Here is a 19329-nt window from a genome sequence, read left to right as displayed (position 1 = left end):
ATGGTGTCAAAAATGACAGTCGGTTGGAGCAAAGCAAGAACGACAAATACTTGTTTGCCGTTTCATTGGAGTTGCCCTAACTCGTCCTATCTCGAGAGGAGCCATTCACTTGGTCAATAAGAGAAACCTATATATGCCTATACAAAGCTAGCGACTTCATCTATTGATAGCCTTGAGGCTCAATCATATTCTTGATATTGTGAAGCATCCTAATCTGCTTGGGGTGTTCTTGTTGGCTGCTCCTAGACTATGACAAATGATATAACACCCATGCCTCTTCCCCTTAGATGATCATACTAGCAACCTCTTTCCCGTGAACAATCATACTAACAATCATGAAAATATTTGCCTCTCTGACTGGAGAATTATTTTGTGCGGAGGCCGGACGTCGAATGACATCCAGAGAGCAGAATGCGCTACATCAACGGTACCGAGCCGCAGTACCGAACGAAGGGATACGATTACGTGGATGTATTTTTAATCCTCCGACTGATATATGATTTTTGGATGTATTTTTATTCATTTTATGTTCAGTTTTTGGATTTTGGATTTCTTTTTGGTTGCTGTATTGTGGACTTGTGGTGCGTCAATCTTTGTAATTAATTTTTCTATTGAATGAAATTAGGCTATGTTCCTAATTAAAAAAAAAAAACTTTACGTTCTTTATGAGAAAGTTTTTTGTTATCGCAAATCAAATCTTGAGAGAAGTACATGCATGATCCTTTCCACAATTAGAGGAACGAATCAAAGCACTTTCTTTACCTTTTCAGCAAAATCAATCTAAGTAAAAAAGGAAACGAAATGTAAACCAAAGTACATACGGAGAGAATATTAGAAATAACAAAATTTATGAATAAATAAAAGAAAAAAATAATAATAAAAATTGATAATTCATTCAATAATCAATTTATTTTAAAAATATACAATAGAAAATCACTTTTAAGATATAATAAAATTAAGAATATGCTTGGAATGACTTTAGTATTTTTTATAAGCTGATTGTGAAGTTATTATTGAGAAAATAATTGAATTAGCTTCATTTGGGACAATTCACTTACTGTTTTCTGAACCAACTTTTTAGTACTAAAATTTCTTGAGATGCTAAAAAATTAATTTAGAAAATAGTAAGAAAGTTATCCAAAGAAATCCTTAATTTGGTTACATAAACAACCTTTCATCAAAAAAATTATCAAAATAATGTAAAAGTAGTAGTAAAAAAAAAATTGTGCTAAACAATAAAGCAACAAGAAAGCTATCTCAAGCATACCCTAAACCGACAAATATCTATATATAAATATATGAGAGATTTTTGATGGCCTTGTTTTAGCTATTTATCTGGCTAATAATTTTTCCATCCCAATATTTATGAGAATTTTAAAATTTGAAAAAAAAAAAAAGTCACGGTCTCACTATAAAGTTTAAGAAATTAGTAAGTAAGAGTCAAAAATATTTGTGGTAAGATGATACTACAGGACAAATGCGTGTTAACGGTGGACAAAATCCGTCGAAAAATGTCCAAAATCTATGGGGAATAAGCATTTCCAGCATAAAATTGTTTGATGGTAAAACGCACCTCGGAAAGATGTTACCGTAAAATAATCCTTAGAAAGATTTCCAGCCAAATTCCGCCGGAAATCAGAGTTTTTACTGCAGCATGATGAGAGAAACTATTAGATTAGGATGCAGAGTGAAAGCTAAAAGAAGGGGTAAAGAAAATAAGGGGATTACTGCTGCCATGCTTGCAACTGAGAGGGCTATGGTTGTGGTATCAGTGCTCCTTGTTTCGGCTATAGTTTCTCCAGTTTCGATTGAATTGGGTAGTTGTGATCTTCATTGCAGGTTTCATGAGAGGGCCTTTGCAGCGCCGAAGAGCTCTGGCTTCATGCTCTTCGAGCATGAGATAGTGGGGAGGATGATAGTAGATCTCCAGGCTCAAGTGGATAAAGGAGTGAAGGATAGGGATAGGCTTTTGAGCAGTGTGGAATTGCTGAGGAGCAGTTCAGTTGGGCTGAAAGAAGGGGTAGAGAAGCTTGATGCTGCTATTGATGGTGGGCTTGAGGTTGTGATAAGAGGGAGGAATGAGATTCTGGGAGTTTTGAGCGTCAGGGATCGATCTTTCTATGAGGTGAAACTTAAACCCGGTATATGAGTCAAACCGGCTCGCAGGCAGGCACTTAATTACTTGACTCATTAATCCGCTCATAAGCCGAGCTTATCAAGTCGTGAGCTCGAGTTCAAACTTTGATTATAGCTCGAATGATATACAAGCTTACGTTCGAGCACATCTGGACTCAGTTTGTTGACTCATGAGCTGCCTCATATATTTCGATCCTTTTTATAATAAAAGAAAGATAAAGTAGTTGTTATTATTATTATTATTTTTAAAAAGAGTTAAAGCTATGAAATTAAAGTTGCTGTAAATTTTATTATTATAGTTGTCCTAAAAACTATTGCCGCTATAATGCTATCATTTAAAAAAAAAAAAAAAGAGAGAGAGAGAGAGAGAAAGAATAAATTTCTTGTTGATGCCTTCTCCACTGAGCTGTGTCCCGATTTCTCTTTAACATCTTCTCTAGCGAGCTACCAGATGCCATCTAGGTTGTTGTTGTCATGTCTTCTCCTACAAGTTATTGAGTTCAGCTCAAGTAAAGAAGGATTTTAAAAGGTCGATCTAGCTCGAGCTCAATACATGAGTCGATCTCAAGCTCGAGTTCAACCATACCTTTGATGGGATGAGCCGAGTTTGACTTAGGTTTGATTGAAGCTCGACTCAAAACTCGACTAGATTACACCACTAGCATACATACATACAATTATGTCAAGATTGAGAATGTATGGGTGTTTTTAGTTGAAAAACAAAAAAATGACCGGTCTGCTAGTAAAGGGGAAAATTTGAGATGGATTTTACTTTTTATTTTTGCTTAGCATGTAAAATAGTATTGCGCCGTAGTGCCACCTCAGCTTAATATCATTGAATTATTTTTAAAATTTCTAGAGAGCTCAGCACCGCAGCAGTGCTTTCCTGATGCTTCCTAGCATCACAACGCTCCAGTTCAGAATTTTCAATTTAAATTTATTTTACAAATTTTAGGCTGTTGCATCTCCCTCCTTTGTCGTTGCTTAAATTTCCTTGGCCTCAAAATCGAAATCCTTAAACATCATGTTAAATTACACACTGGAAGCTATTTCACAAGTAAATTCTATGATAACCATGGTGATTGTAGTGGAAACAAGTTGCTTATTTATCTCACTAGTAAATCTTTTCTATTGCAAAAATAGAGTTTATTTTAAGCACTTCATGGTTTCAAGAAGTCAAAGTTTTTTACTGTTATGGTTAAAGATTCAGAAAGCTTATAACCTTCAAATTCCAATCAACTTGAATCCGACCTGTTTAATAAACGGGTCAAAACCATTAATTCGAATGACTTGCTAGCAACCTAAATGACTTGAACTCAACCCGTTAACCTATTTTGGTTAAAAAAATTATTTAAATCAATACAATTGTAATTTTTTAAATCAATAATATATGAAAAAACTAACACGGACGGTCCGCGGACATTTCCGTTCGGTAACCGCACTATCAAGTAACGGCGCCTGTCAGTATTATGCCAAACCGCGCGAGATCCGCGACGGCAAATATCCGGTATCCGATAGGCTTACCAGCGCACCGACCGATCCCGGCGTTAGACTTCGACCAACATTCAACACGACCCTCCGTTACCAACTTAAGTAAGGAACTGGGCAACTGAGTCCACTCTAACCGCACCCAATACGTTCCATCGATCGACAACCCTCTCCAGCCACAAGTCCCGTCTTTGGTCCCCAACTCGGGTCTTTTGTTCTGTACATGCTACTGCTTCCACTTCCTCAATATACCCCCCATAATACGTGAGAAGGTAAAGCAGTGAATCTTTCTTTCGAGGTTCTTTACTCTCGCTCTCCGCCTCAGATCTCGGAGAGGCAGACTCGGTGAGATCTTTGCTCTGCAAAGCGAAGAGATTGCATCGATGGTGCGGGAAATGGAATGGGCGGCGTGAGGAGCGGCGGGGAGAGGACTGGAGCAGAGATATGGCGCCGGGGATCGTGCCCGCCGGGAGCTGGATTAAAGCGTACAGTGGAATGTCGGTTGATAATGTGAAGGGGCTGGTGCTTGCACTGTCCTCAAGTTTCTTTATTGGCGCAAGCTTTATTGTTAAGAAAAAGGGGCTGAAGAAGGCCGGGGCATCCGGAGTTCGGGCAGGTAAAGATCCTACGTTCATTGGATCTGAACTGTGCGTTTCTGGAACTTATCTAATTTGGCTTGGAGATTAGTATCGTTTCTGGATGCTATCGGTTTCAGAGCTGTGGATTTTTGCTGATTTGGTATTTTGATGCGGTTTCCTCGGTGCTTTTTTATTTTTATTTTTTGTTTTTGATAGCTTGGGCATGGGGTAACTTGTGATTTATGAGGGTGCTATTTCACGGAAATGGAAAATAAAGTCAGTCCGTAGGGAAAGAAATCAGTTTGAAGTGCAGAACAGTATTACTGTTAGTGGCGGCTGTAGGCTGCTTGATGAAGTTGAGTGTTATTCGTTCTGAACATTTTCATGGAAATATGTAGAATGGATGGGGAAGTTTGATGGCGTCAATTTTATACTATACATATTGGAGAAGTTTTGTTGCTTGCCGGTGAGGCTTCTATAAACCGATAGAATTTAATGATTTTCTTCATTGTAGCTTAAAGTCCTAGCATGCACATACAATAGCAGAAAGAAGGATTTTTATGTGGAAAAGAACTGGAGTGTAAAAACCATGGTGTATGATCCTATTGAATAGTTTCCGCTATTTTAGTTAAAAATAAGTACAAAGATGGTTGGAAAGACTTTGGTATAAGCCTATAAGGTACCTCTTAAGCAATCACTGATGATGACACTAAGGGCACCATTGTTGGTCTTCCCATGTCAGCTATAACCACAACAGAAACATGAATAATGGTCTCTCTTGTATTGTCAGCACATATTGGGATATATTGCTTGTTGCAGTCTTTAATATTTTCTGTTCTTTGCATAATGAGCGATGTTGTCAATGTTTGAAGTAGCTATTGCGGTGTTAGGATAGTTGGATTGAGAGATGAACGACATTCAATCTTCAAGTGATGGAGATTGGTGCTATCAAGCTGTTGCATGCAACACTTCCGTTGTTGCTATTTCGGTTGCGAGATTGTATACGCAATATCAGTGTAGTCCAAAGGTCATATGGTAGTGGGTGGCTCAATCATTGTCATTGTATGTAGAGAGTTTGACTCTATCATTAAGGCAAATAAGATGATCATTGTCGGCTTGTTATCAATGATGGGGAGTTTCTCAAGTGCTCTTTCCATTGTAGAGAGAAATATGCCAACTGAGTTAGAAACTGAGTTATATTTGTAAATTTCACAAGGAGTATTTTGATTCTTATTCTAGATATTCTTCGCAACTATCATTAACAATCAACAAAAATTACATTATTCCATGACCTAGTCATGATTGGAAGACATTGCTTATCAGCTTACTCAACAACTCCTCCAAACTAATCTTCCATCGCCAACTGTCAACAATGTATTCAATCAGTGATGTAAGCATACCAGGATGATTTCATCAGCGGAGAAGGGTTGAAGTTTTAATTATTGAATTGACATGAATAATTCTGCGAAAGTTTGTTGTCTCTTGAATGAACCCTTTGGCATTTGACGATAATGTTTCATTATTTTTATATGGTTCATCCTATTCTCGAGAGGAATATTGAGACAAACATATTGTGAAATAGCAAAATATCAAATTCATGATAACTTTGGGAAGTCTAGTGATAGGAAATGCTTTAGGTTGCAAGTAACCCTAATGGGAAATACTTGAGTTCGTTAGCAAACCTAACAATAATCGGTAAAACAACAAGAAAACGGAAGAAAATATGGTGGAAAAACAATCAAACGATAGATAGTCTTATAGAAATCAAAGCGAAACAAGAAAGAAACAAAGATACAATTAATCCTCAATTCGAGAGGAGGACCATTCTCTCCCAATCTCTAAATGATGAATCTATAGCTCAAAACCCAAAGAGAACTTCAAGAGAATAACTCAAATCATGCATGCCCTAACCCTAGCCTCCTCTTCTCTTTTAATACATGTCTTCTTAGTAAAAGCTATTAAAAGATTTCCTAAAACAAACATTAATTCAAGTAGTTTCCTTATGTCCCTTCCCTCTCTCTCCTAGCCTCCCGGGGGGCGGGGGGGCGTGATTGGGCGGCCATCATAGGAGGCGGCTTAGCCGGCCTCCTATAGGTATGAACCGGTCCCACCTGGGCTAGTTTGGATGGTTCAGCCAGAACCGTAACATCTAGAAATTCTAAAATAGTTTGCGCAATAATTTGTGCATACTGGCGCAATTAGAGCTACTATCATGCTGCTTGCAATGAGGAGATTGGGAGGCTGGTTAGGTTTCTCTTGGCACGTAACTCTATTCGCAATGTACATAGGGTGAATGATAACTCAATTAGGCTGACCAAACTAGCTTGAACTAAGCTAGATGTCCTCAGATTGACCAATTGGGTCAGTTTCAAACTTTCCAAAATCTAATTCAAGTGATCTAGGTGTCGACAAATTCCATTCAACACTATAGATCTTTTGTGTTGGATGTCATGCTCTTCTGAGAGCTTATATCATCTTTGATGCAGCGAAACTGAGTAATGTTCAAATTTTGTAATTGCTTGATGTTCTTGTTTTTGGTCAAAATTCATACTAATCAATTGGGCTGTTTCATGATCCAAAAAGCATAGTAATACACTAGTACTTGCATCTGCATAAGCCTAAATAGCCTTGATTGAATTGATTACTGTAGACTTACAGTTCTAGTATCATCTTCTGTGAGAATTTTGTTTTGTTAGCTTGAAATCTTAGCTGGCTTTAGCTAATGCAAAATTTTATGATATTATTGATAGCTATTGATCACTTCTGGAGCTGTCCATCTTCAGTTTCTTGAACATTTGTTTGATATTTGAAAGAACATATTTTAGTTGAGGTTGCTGTTCGGTTTGGTTATCATAGATTTTTGGATGTGCATGGTGCTGGTAGTAGTTCAGCCCTCCTAATCAAGTTGTACAAAACCACTGCAGTGCTCATTGCATGCTATGGCGGACATTAGGGTGCTTGATCTTGGAAGAAAATTCTGTTATCTCAGGTCTGTTTTACTGCGAAGCTACCACTACATGATTGAATGATCTGAATTGATGTAACTTGCACAAGACTTGCAATTGAAACTGCACATACTAGAACTTCTAGGGCATGTGGGCTATGGCTATGCTGTTTTCATGAATACCTTATATGAGATTTGCTTCAAGTGCAGCTGGGAATGGCATAGCATTGTTAGGCACACTTATGCGAAGAGTATCTAACCAAATATACTGACATTGATAAGGTTGAATTTTGAAGGTCACCTATAAAGCAAACCTGTAAGACGAACAATGCTATAAGGTTGAATTTTGAAGAGTCTATTGGTTAACTAAGGCACTTTATAGAATAATGATCTAATGATCGAAGATGGACTACTTATTGGAAAAATTTCCTTTTTTAGACATAATTTTCATTTACCCTAGTAATCTATGGCCTTATTTTCTATTGTTTTCCTGAGAACAATCTTAGATGATCATTGAAAGACGATTTCCTCCTTTGTATCAAGGTATGCAAGCCTTGAAAGAGAAGCCGTAATTGGTACCTGCCTATGCTTTAGCCTGGGGATGGATTTAAGCTGTCAATGAAGACGGGACATAGCTTAGCATAGTACCATTGTTTGTTCAGTGATTTCGTGCCTTACAGTGAGAAAATATGTTGAATGAGCAACTTCAAACCCATACCTATATCATGGCTCCATGCCACATGGGGAAATAGGAAAGGTGAAAGTGCAGATTCATCAGAGAATTCAATAAATTATACACAAGTGTGACTTGATATTTTGATTTTATACTGAAATTCAAAATGAAATTGTACCGCCTTTTTTACAGAAGTTGCATGACCTGATCATTTCTATTTGAATTGTTTTTGTATCAACTTTTTGCCAATTTTACCTGACTGATACTAACATATTAATTAATAACCTGTTATTTGGATTAATAAATTTCAGTAATTTATGACTGTTGACTAGATTGTTTTGAAGGGCGACAGTTATGTTGGAAAAGACTTGAAGCATACTTATTATAAATGTCATAGCGCAGGAAATTTAATGTGACTGTTATGTTTTGGGAAAGTGAAGTAAAAGGAATTCTTGAGTAATGATGTCTTTAAGATAGTAATTGGAGTTAATGTGCAGGCATAATGTGAATGACCACTGTGAAATCGAGTATTGTATGGTTTACGGTTTAATCTACATAATACAGCTTCCGTGATTGAATAAGTTGGCTCTTGGAAGACACAAAAAAATGAGAAATTTCCAATTCAACGAAATGGTAAATCAATTCCATCTTTGGAACCAGGATCACAATTAACTGATTACTAACTGCAGAGATATGATGGATAATCCATGAGGACACCCTAATTAAACTAATGATTTATTTTAGACTTCTTTTATCCATTGGTTGGTATTATTGATTGGTGCTCAAGTGGCTTCCCCATGTATTTATATTTCTAAATTTGTCAAATGTCTTGCTTGTAAATTATTTGATTATTTTCCTTTTAACTTTACATGTCCTTATGTTAAATGAGTTTTTTTGGTTTATCTTAGGTGTTGGTGGCTATTCTTACTTATTTGAGCCACTTTGGTGGGTAGGAATGATTACAAGTAAGACTCTGTTTATTTATTTATTTTGCTACCTCCCTTTTTTAAGCCATCTTTCTTCTTTTCAATTTTAAATTTCTGAAATGGTTTGACATGCTAACTACATCAAAGATCGTGCCAGCTTATCATCAATTTCAAACATTTTGCTACTTGGTAGGGACACTTAATGATCTTCTTGTATAAGAAGATTCATTGAGGCATGATTAGAGCTCAGTCTTTATTGCTCTTGTTGGGCGAGCAGTCTTATATAGACAAAGCCATCTTACAGCTTTTTAATCATCCACGTCTAAAGTTTGTATTTTGAACACTAATTTCTTTCCATCTGGTAGGCAATTTTGACATTCTAGTGGTCACTATAAGGAAATATAAGGTTTTATTTATATGTACAAATCAGCATATCATGAGTCATGAAAAAAAAAATTTAGTAACATACTTTTCCTGATTATATTTACTTATCTTTTGTTTTATTAAGCAAAGCTTCGTAGCCCATAATGAACAATTAATGCCAACCCATCTAATAGACTATCTAGTAATAAAAAATCTACTAATTGATCTTGCATGTCTTTCTACAAATCATATGCTGTACTTAAATATGGCACAAAGTTTAGTCGAAGAATCAACATGGCTACTATATGAATTCTAATGGAAAAGTTACAGCACAAAATTGTACATGGATGCCCCTTATTATATGATATATATTAGAATAGACCTGTCAACATCAAAAAGTAAGTGCCTTTTGATAACTTATAGTGCAACAAGATCTTTGGTGCAGTTTTGAGGTATAGAATCATGAGCTTATTCGTGCGGAATGACCTTTTACAGTACAAGTTGATGATCATACAATTAGGAACCATGTAGTTTTTAGAGTTTTCTGTAACTAACACTTTTGTGTGGTAATGCAACAGTGATCGTTGGAGAAATAGCAAACTTTGCTGCTTATGCATTTGCCCCAGCTATTCTGGTTACTCCACTTGGTGCACTTAGCATTATTATCAGGTATGACTAGTCTCACAACAAATTAACATTTCAAAAATATCTTTGTAATCATTTTTATATAATCATTTTTATAGGGGCTTTCTGCTCTTGCAGTGCTGTTCTAGCTCACATTATTTTGCGGGAGAAGCTTCACGTATTTGGTATTCTTGGCTGTGCACTTTGTGTTGTGGGGTCAACTACAATTGTTCTTCATGCACCACAGGAGCGTATGATCGAATCTGTGAAGGAAGTGTGGGATTTGGCTACTGAGCCAGGTTGGTAATTACCATTACCTACCTAACCAGGAAATCATTTTATGTAATTCAACACTATAGCTCTTTTTAATGATTTAGTTGGAATTGCAATCTAACACGGCTATGTATGCTGCAGCTTTTCTAGTTTATGCAGTTATAGTCATTGCAGCAGTACTTGTACTTATATTATATTTCGTGCCTCAGTATGGGCACACGCATATAATGGTGAACATTGGAGTTTGTTCTCTTGTAGGTTCGTTGTCGGTACGTAATTGCTTATGCTATTTACAAAATACAGGTTCTGTGTAGCATTTGGTATAATTTTTTAAAAAATTTGACATTTTTGCCGTTGTCCTCAACAGGTAATGAGCGTGAAAGCTCTTGGAATTGCCTTAAAGTTGACACTTTCTGGGATGAATCAATTAGTATATCCCCAAACATGGACTTTTACTATGGTTGTTGGCATATGCGTGATCACCCAAATGAACTATTTAAATAAGGTAATTTGTTGCATTTTCCTTTTGAGTTTATACAACCTTGCATTCTGGGCCTATCAATATTTCTCTAATTTGAAGATTGCTGCTTTTGTATAAATGGAACATCCTTAACAGACTCACTTGTCAAATTACATTCTGATTTTGTTATTTATTTGCACGCTTTCCTTATGAAGAAGGTGCTATTTTTTGAAAAATAATAAATAATTTCTTAATGATGCATTTCTTGCACAGATAAAAAGAATAATAACGTATTCTAAATAAATCCACACATAAAACGAGGCCAAAATAGTTAATGCTTGAAAAGAATGTGTTAAATTAATGATCTTCATTGATATTCATATATGAATTAAGAACTTCATATCTAAGTAAGACACCTCATATATCCTAGATGGTATTATTTGCATGCACATTTCTTTCCAAGAAGGCGCTAATTTCTGAAAATTAATAAATGATATCTTAAAGAGACATTTCGTGTACAACTAAACAGAGTAGTAATGGGCTCCCTTATGGTTTCTGGTAGACCAAATTCGAATTTATTAGTTCATTCTATAAAAGAACGTGTTAAATAACATCCATTGCTGTTCATATATAAAATAAGGGCTTTATATCTAATTAGAAGACCTTAAATCTGATAGGATATATCTCATCAGCGTCAAAAGATCTGAGGGAGATCTTTTAACACTTTTTTTAATGGTATTAATTAAAGACAAGTTGATGCCCCATTTTAAGTCGAACTATTTGGGAATTGTTGCATTACTTTACTCATAATGATGATATCACCACACAAAATGGAAGAGCAATGTAATAAAACCTGAAAAAATGTATTAGTAAAAGACTAGTGCATAATAACTAAATCCACACTAAAATAAAAAATTAAGATGTCATTAAATGAATAGCATTTCATTCATTATTTTACATTATATTATAAAAATAGTAATGATGTAATAATTCAGAACACTTTCACAAACCATTATACTTTTTTTTTTGTGGGAAAGTCAAGGGCCAAGTACAATTTCATTACTGTAAAAAGGTTACAAAGAAACTATGAGAACTATGACTACTCAATAGAGTAGAGACATGTGAGAGCTTCTTTAAAAAAACTGGTAATGCTCAATGTACAATATAAAAAAATAAAAAGGTACTACTAAGTATGCCCAAATAGAGGATGCTATAAAAAAGAAACAAAATAGCAAGAGAATAAAACTATCTAGACTCAGACAGAATTAAAAAAAAAACATCATGGCCAGGGATGTAACCCATTACCCATCATCATCATCCAGAGATTAAACAAAACAGTGAAGCCCCACAGCAGCAAAAATCTCCAAAATAGTGAACAACAGACTTTCATTTTTTTCTCATGAAGTTAATAAAAACATCCCAGTTTTTCCAATTTGAAAGCTTTAGCGATGAAACATGCTTACATTCCCAAAGAATAGAAGAGTGGCTCTTAAATTGATGCCCAAATTTCTTCGAACTACGTTCCCTCCAGAGGTAGTAAAGCAATCATAAGAAAAAAAATCATTCTTAACGTGAACTAGTAATGAACTATCACCATCAAAAAATTCCAGCACTTCCTCAAGTTTAGGCCGAAGCATGAAGGATGAGAGCAAAGGTATGAGGTTGCATAGTAATTGGTAGGAAACATCACATTCGAAAAAAAGATGGTTAACACTTTCATGAGAAGCCATACAAAGAGCATAAATTGGTGTAACCTGAATATTCCTTTTTATCAAAGCATCTGCTGTCTTAAGACCCTCCTTGAGGTCCAACCAACCATAAATAGAAAATCGAATTGAATGTTTTTTGTGCTAGAGTTGCTTGTGCCAAGAGATAGGTAAAGCATTAGAATAATTAGAAAGGATAGAAGTCTTAATCCCAGGCTTGTGCTTTCCCTGCCAAAGGTAACCAGAAGAGAGCATCTAGGATGGGAACCGATGCATGCCTAAGATCCAATGGAAAGGAGGTAGGGAGATCCCAAACCGTGATAGTTGAAATTGCAATTGTAAATTGTATCTTATGTGAAATGAACAAGATAAAAAGTGTTACCAATATAACTAGTAACTCAGAATAAAAGTAAGGACTAGTTTTATTGCTCTTTTGACCAAGAAAGAAGATACATTGAAGAGAAGGTTGAACTTTTTTATAGCATTACACGTGCTTACAATATGTCTAAGCAAAACACCAAAAAAAAGAAAAAAAAAAAGAAAGAGAGAGCACTTTATTGAATTGCTCATGATTGATAGGGCTTAGGGCACATGTTCCTAAGGAAAGATGTGGTCAAGGCGCTACCCAGTTGAAATTTTTTTGATAATCAATGGTTTTGTGTTGCAGTGGCACCTAGTCTCAACTCTTAATAGAGTACTTGAGACACCATATATTGTGATAGGAAGTACTTTTAGATCTTAAGTATTTCCTATAAATCTTCGGAAAACAACGAGCTTTCTCCACAAGAATTCACACAAAACCAAAAAAACAGTAGAAAATTTGTATTATTTGATGAAATAGAACTGAAAAATAGCAAAATACAGTTTATCCTCAATTCAAGGGGAGGATCGATCTCTCCCAAATCTCTAGATGCCGCTAGAGCCCAAAGGAAAACCTAAATCTAGGAGATCTCAAATTTCAGCCAAATTCAAGATGCCCTAACCTTAGAAAAATAAACTATTTAATGCATACAATTCAAAAGAAAATCTCTAAACAGTCCCTACATTCAAACTTCGCTCCCAAAATCCTAAAAAATCCTTCCAAACAGCCCCTGAAAGCTTGCGGCATGCATTCGGCGCGTACAAGAGGGCAGAGAGTTCTGTCTGTTTTGCATAAGCCGGTTCGACGGGACCGGCTGGACCGTAGCAAGTGAAGGAAATGAAATGAAATCTAAAAACCTGAATAAGGTAAACACTTTTCTCGTAGGTTGTTACCTAAATATTGTTACCTGAATCCGTAGCTTAGCAAATTTATCCATGATCTGCATTCTTCAAATTCAGAAGACACTTTTCTCGTTGGATTATTTAACTAGGCTTTTGCTAAGGATGCAAATTCCCTGAGGTTTTGTTTGGATTTAAGGCAAGTGAAGGAAATGAAATGAATTCTAAAAACATTGTAGGTTGATTATGAATCTGTAGCCATTGATTTGAACTTTTCAAACTTTTTTTAATTTCCTTTCACTCAAATTCCTTTCATCCAAACACAGACTAAGCTTTGAGCCTTTGACAAATGGGCTCCCACTTGGAATTATGCATGTTGACTCATGCACCTGTGCTTTTTAACCTATAGTAGTAGAATGATTAAGTTACATTTCTGGTAGTTCAATTTAGTTTTGTATCTTATGAAATAATTTCCTATCAGTAATAGTACATTTCATAATTAAAGTTTACCAGGCACATCTCTTGTTGACTGCATTGTATGAAACTAAAGAGAATTATTTCTGCATGCAAAACTAGGGAGCATTATCAACTTGATTTTAATGTGTGATATGCCACGTGAAAGAAAATTTAGTGGCATTTGTTCAAATACTTAACTTTTGTCCTTTTTTTTGCAGGCACTTGATACATTTAATACGGCCGTGGTTTCACCAATATATTATGTGATGTTCACATCATTCACTATTCTGGCTAGTGTGATCATGTTCAAGGTATTTGCATGTGCTTTTCTCTTTGTTTTTAAAGAAATAAATTTGTAGGTTGGTGTTGAATTATCTTTTCTTGCAGCAACATTGTCTCTGGGAGGTTAATCTGCTTTATTTTTTTAAAACATTTTAATTGGTTTGGCTGATAGGCATGAGAGTGCAGGCTAGGTTTAGGTAAAAAATTTCAAAGTTGTGAAGTTAGTAAGGGTTGGTCTCATGAAGCCAAAGACTTTTAAAACCATGCTGAAGTTGTTTCTTCTGTGAGCATAAGCTAGGGGTTCATAAGAAGGGCATTTATGCATGAAATTATGAAGGTTTCTTGCAATGTTGTGAAATCGGATCAGACAATGAACCGGATGAAGGAGATGTTAACAGTTCCATGGTTCAATCGGGGTTCAACGGGATGACGCAATAAATATTAATTTTATTTAAATATAATATAGTTGAGATAATAATGATCCAATCAATTGAAATATGTGAAAAAATAAAACAAAATAAATAACTATGAAGTATAAAACATAAATAATACATTCTTTTTAAAATTATAAGCAATAAAGCCCATATAGCTTTATTGAGAAACTTCTACTTAATAGAACACTTAAGACTTCTGCCAATTCTCTAATAAGGATGGATGTCTTTAGCCATTTCGATTCCCTTGAATAGGAGAAGGTTAATGCATGGTCTCTTTCTCTCCAAACAACTACAACAATTGTGAAGATGGCAATTACAACAACTAAGGTTAAATATTCATTTAGCTTTAAAGAAGATAAAACCTAATATGAAAATGAAGAAAAAAATTAAAAAAAAAAAAAGAAAAGAAAAGAAGAATGGCATACATAAACATAAAACTTGTATACTTGTTTACCTTATTAAAGTTAGGAGACACATGATTAGTCTCCAATGTTGAAGACCAAATAGAAGGAGATATGCCTAAATAATTTGACAAATATTTATCTAGCACCAGATATGTGAGGAAAATTAAATTAAAAAATCACCAATGAAAAGATAAATGCAAATGAAAAAAATGAACAAGTATAAAAATAGAAGTAGAAAAATACTTAATGAATTTGTAGGAGAACTCCTTTAAATAAGAGCGAATTGGAGACTATTCGAGCATAGTGAGCAGTAATTGCCATCTCATTTATACAATTATAATTCAAGAAAAATAAGAAACTGTGTGAAGAATTAGTCTTAAAAATATACAAAACCATTTTATTTATGATCTTATCATGATTTATATTTTGTATTCGATCTATTCATTTTTAACAACAAACATAGCCATGGCCTCTCATATGGATCTCTTCCTCTTTCCCTTCCCCCACTTCTTATTTTTGTCCCCCTCTCTCTTGAGCTAAGAACAAATTAGCAGGAAAGGGACCTCTCACACAAGGAACAAGATTAGATTTTTTTTTCATAAAACTAAACAGGTTAATAGGGGAATTGAGCAGTAATTGTATTGTAGCTTAGAATAGTAAAGCTAGGAGGTGAGCAAATAGATGGACCTATGATGGGTGATCAAACTTAAAACTTCTGCCACAGCCAATGGGAGGCAAACTGACGAACCTGTGATGGAGTGTGAAGCTTCTGAGAAGCACGATAACCTAAATACTGAAGAAAAATCTAGTAGACAAATATGACTAAACGAGAACGAGAGAGACAGTCGCAGCGTGGGAGGAAATTACACAATAAGCTTAGGGTTATACGGTTTTAGTTTTATGAAACACATTCAGAAAGTTCATTTCGACCCTTCGATTTGCAATTGACGGGGCCCTTTGATCACGTTTCAAATCGGGCTGTTCTTTCAAATATGGCCGGTTCATCGGTTTTAAGGTTGAATCGCCGGTACGTCCGGTTTTTACCCGGTTTGAGCTAGAACAGTTTTGTTGATAGGTCGGACCTGTTATCTAGCCAATTCCCGTTGAACCAACCAGCAGCCATGTCCGGTTTTAAAAACCTTGGTTTCTTTGTTCTTTGACTCGATGAATATATTAGAATTGAATTTTAAATTCATTTATGTTTCTCAAAACAAAGTGTTACTTTGTAGGTTAGATTTCTCAAGAATATGTGTTGGAAGTGTTCCTGCTTTTACCATAAATCAGCTGCTATAGTTTGTTCACATGCTTTGGACTGGGGCTGAGAACTAGGAAATATGGCATATATTATTCACCTCCATCAGCATAAATTAAAAAAAAAAAAAAAAGATCTCTGAAAAAAATACAGCAGAAAATAGAAGCTACTGAACAGCATCGAACAATCTAAAGCTATAAACAAATTTCCTAAGAGAATTTTCAAATTTTTTAGATAATAAAAATCAAATAGTCGAGCCTTTGCAGATGAATCATGAAAGTTTTCCCCATAAAATATATTGGAAAATTTTCTCGAAAAAAATCCACTCACAACTCGTATACACTCATCATCATCTTAACAATGTAGACTGCATGGTTTGCATTGTCATCATCGTGCATCACCAGCAATATCATTTGCATCTCACTCAATCTTTGTTTCCACTCATCATTAATGACGATGGTGATGTCTTCGTTAAAGGACTTGCCATGGAGGAACAGGGCAAATTATTACGTGCAGAGTCCGAACGTCTTCTAGAGACCAATAAAAATGCGTCACGTCACCCCAAAAGTGTACCGCACTATATACCGCGTGTCAGTACAGCTCGGTACCAAGCAGTGCCGGACGGTTCTCCCATCCGGTGTCCGCACAGAATAATCTCTCGAGGAACAGAGGCAAATTGACTACCAAAGTGGATGGAGGAGGTTAATTTTGTACTGCTGAGGAATGGAGGATATTACACCAACATGGAGTCTGAGATGTAGGGGCGGATCCCCATTAATTTTGAAGCCGATATGGAAGTCAACGGCAACAAATCAAAGACCTGCATCTCCGCATCACGGCAAGGAATCAAAGACCTGCATGGAAGGAGGTTGGGATGACTGGTGATAGCTCACATCAAGGAGGAAGCATCGAGAGTAAGCTTGTGGATGAATCACAGAAATGTTGTGAGACAAAGAAGATCTGAGAGTTGGCAGCCAGGCAAAGTTCTCTAAAATACGTTTCCTAATGCAATACGGGCTTAATGGCTTAAAGGGCATTCCTATTTAAAAGACTGGCTAATAAAAAGACTTTCTAGTACAGCATGTCAAGTGCCAATTTATTAAAATTTATAGCACTTGACAGTCTATACTAGGGGTGTAAGTGAGCCGAACCGGCTCGCGAGCCGGCTCGAGCTCGACTTGTTTATGAGCTCGTGAGCCGAGCTTATCAAGCCTCGAGCTCGACAAGGCTTGGCTCGCGACCGGCTCGAAATTATTAAATTTAAATATTTAAAAAAATTAATAATAAGGCCATACCGATAGCTTAAATTTTTGCCCGTTGAAATTTAAAAATCCTACTTGAAATCTTGGAAAACCACCTGAAATTATTCTCTCCTCTTATTTGGCCCCTCTTATCTATAATAAATGCAAATTGCTAAAATTCATTTCCTCTTCTGTCAAATCTAAAAACAGCCTCAAATCTCAATACTCTCTCTCTCTCTCTCTCTCTCTCTCTCTCTCTCTCTGTGCAATTTTACTTTTAAGGTAAATTAAAATCGAGAATTAATTTTTTGGAAGATCGTGCCATGCTTCTTGGAAGGCAAACCGGACCTCGTTTGGGGCTCGACGAGCGGCTCGAACTCGATTACAATGGAACGAGTCGAGCTCAAGCTCGGTTTTTGAGCTCGACACGCGTTCGATCTCGAGCTCAATATTTGACAGTTGATCTCGACTCGAACACCTCCTGGCTCGAGCTCGACTCAACCCGTTTGCAACCCTAGTCTATACTAAAATATGTACAACATAACTCAATTTACACACCTAGTTGTGAAGATGGTGAGCATTGGTCTCCTGAAAGAAAATGATATGCAAGCATAAGCTAGAGGTTCATGTAAGGAAATTCATAAATGACAGCACCCCATACGCTTGATCCGATGTTGATATACGGTATTTGTTTTAGATTATTTGCAGCTTTGAAACAAATCTACACACCTTGCCAGTATGGACTCCATTGGTGATATAAGTTACCTGCTTGTGCAGAGTTCACCATGAATCATATGCATCTGCAGATTTTAAAAGCCTAACTTCTATATAATGAGTTTTTCGCAAGCCAAATACGGATGTAACCTTTGACCCTTCACGATAAAAATAGAATTCCTGAAACCAAGGGAGAGAAATTGTACTGATTACTAAGCCACTTTCCATCTTTTTTTCAGGACTGGGATAGGCAAAACCCAACCCAGATTGTAACAGAGATGTGTGGATTTGTGACAATCCTCTCTGGTACATTTCTTCTTCACAAAACTAAGGATATGTCTGATGGTATGCCTCTTAAATACATTTCTTTTTTACAATATATTCTCCTTAGGAACTTATTAAAAAACATAATGACTAACAGGTATTGCATCATCCTTGCCTCTACGCCTTCCTAAACATGTAGACGAGGATTCATTTGCCTCAGAAGGAATTCCTCTCACACGCCAGAACCATTGATGATATACGAAGTTTTTTTTTGTTGGTAATTACTTCTGATAAAGCTTACCCAGGCTGCACATCTCTTCAATCCTGATTGAATGAATACTGGGACATTCTTTTTATCAGAGATGGAGAGGGAAAATGAGTTCTTTGGCTCTTCAAAGATCAGTGAATTTGTGGATCATATTGGAAATCCTTGTTATCTCTCTTTGATAGGCATTAGGCTCCACACTGATTTGAATATGCTCAAGCCAATAAATCATGAACAAAATGGATTATGCAGTGCCATTGTATCTATCTCGGAAATATTCATAAAATAAATCATTCTTTGTGTTTTTTTTTGGCTTTACCAGATTTGTTACATGAAACCATATAACTCATTTTTTTTTCTTTTTGAGCCATATTGTATTTTTAACAATTTGGTTTAAGGAATTATTATTTTAGAACAAGAGGGCTTGTTGATATGTTTATTTGTTGTTTTACTACACTGGTCAAATGAGGTTATTTGTACATCTTGAAGGATTCTTCTATCTACATCTGCCACAAAATGATTGTTGCTAGCATAGATAATTATAGGTGATTATAAATACAATAAGAAAGAACAATTTTAAGACAAATAGTTAATTTTTAGCCTTGATTATAAAGTATTTCGTTAGCATTCTACCGTTGATTTTATG

General features: G+C 35.8%; 2 protein-coding genes across 3 annotated transcripts; both read left to right on the top strand.

Moving 5' to 3' along the window:
- The first annotated feature begins 943 nt into the window (after positions 1 to 943).
- On the top strand, positions 944 to 2164 carry LOC114579770. Its single transcript, XM_028695356.1, has one exon. The coding sequence runs from the start codon at positions 1655 to 1657 to the stop codon at positions 2147 to 2149; it is 495 nt and encodes a 164-aa protein (XP_028551189.1). The 5' UTR covers positions 944 to 1654; the 3' UTR covers positions 2150 to 2164.
- Positions 2165 to 3889: 1725 nt separating this feature from the next.
- LOC110104260 (probable magnesium transporter NIPA4) lies at positions 3890 to 19001 on the top strand. 2 transcript variants are annotated; one of them, XM_028695498.1, is made up of 10 exons: positions 4102 to 4240; positions 7127 to 7191; positions 8728 to 8784; positions 9687 to 9777; positions 9871 to 10031; positions 10147 to 10274; positions 10373 to 10510; positions 14046 to 14138; positions 18394 to 18499; positions 18576 to 19001. In XM_028695498.1, exons 2-10 carry the CDS (start codon positions 7137 to 7139, stop codon positions 18668 to 18670), a joined length of 924 nt encoding a protein of 307 aa, XP_028551331.1. In that variant the 5' UTR covers positions 4102 to 4240; positions 7127 to 7136; the 3' UTR covers positions 18671 to 19001. The 2 variants fall into 2 exon arrangements, with proteins under 2 accessions (XP_020688943.1, XP_028551331.1); XM_020833284.2 differs by lacking the exon at positions 7127 to 7191 and having other exon boundaries at positions 3890 to 4240.
- The last annotated feature ends 328 nt before the right edge of the window (positions 19002 to 19329 follow it).

The sequence above is a fragment of the Dendrobium catenatum genome, unplaced genomic scaffold, assembly GCF_001605985.2.
Source record: "Dendrobium catenatum unplaced genomic scaffold, ASM160598v2 fragScaff_scaffold_71, whole genome shotgun sequence".
Lineage (NCBI taxonomy): Eukaryota > Viridiplantae > Streptophyta > Magnoliopsida > Asparagales > Orchidaceae > Dendrobium > Dendrobium catenatum.
This window is presented reverse-complemented; position numbering and strand designations above follow the sequence as displayed.

Excerpts from the sequence above, each read along its gene's own strand:
- LOC114579770 (XM_028695356.1), top strand. The coding sequence starts at position 1,655 with ATGATGAGAGAAACTATTAGATTAGGATGCAGAGTGAAAGCTAAAAGA.
- LOC110104260 (XM_020833284.2), top strand. The coding sequence starts at position 4,069 with ATGGCGCCGGGGATCGTGCCCGCCGGGAGCTGGATTAAAGCGTACAGT. Across the intron at positions 4,241-8,727 it reads GGCATCCGGAGTTCGGGCAG|GTGTTGGTGGCTATTCTTAC; the intron begins GTAAAGATCCTA and ends GGTTTATCTTAG. Across the intron at positions 10,032-10,146 it reads GGATTTGGCTACTGAGCCAG|CTTTTCTAGTTTATGCAGTT; the intron begins GTTGGTAATTAC and ends TGTATGCTGCAG.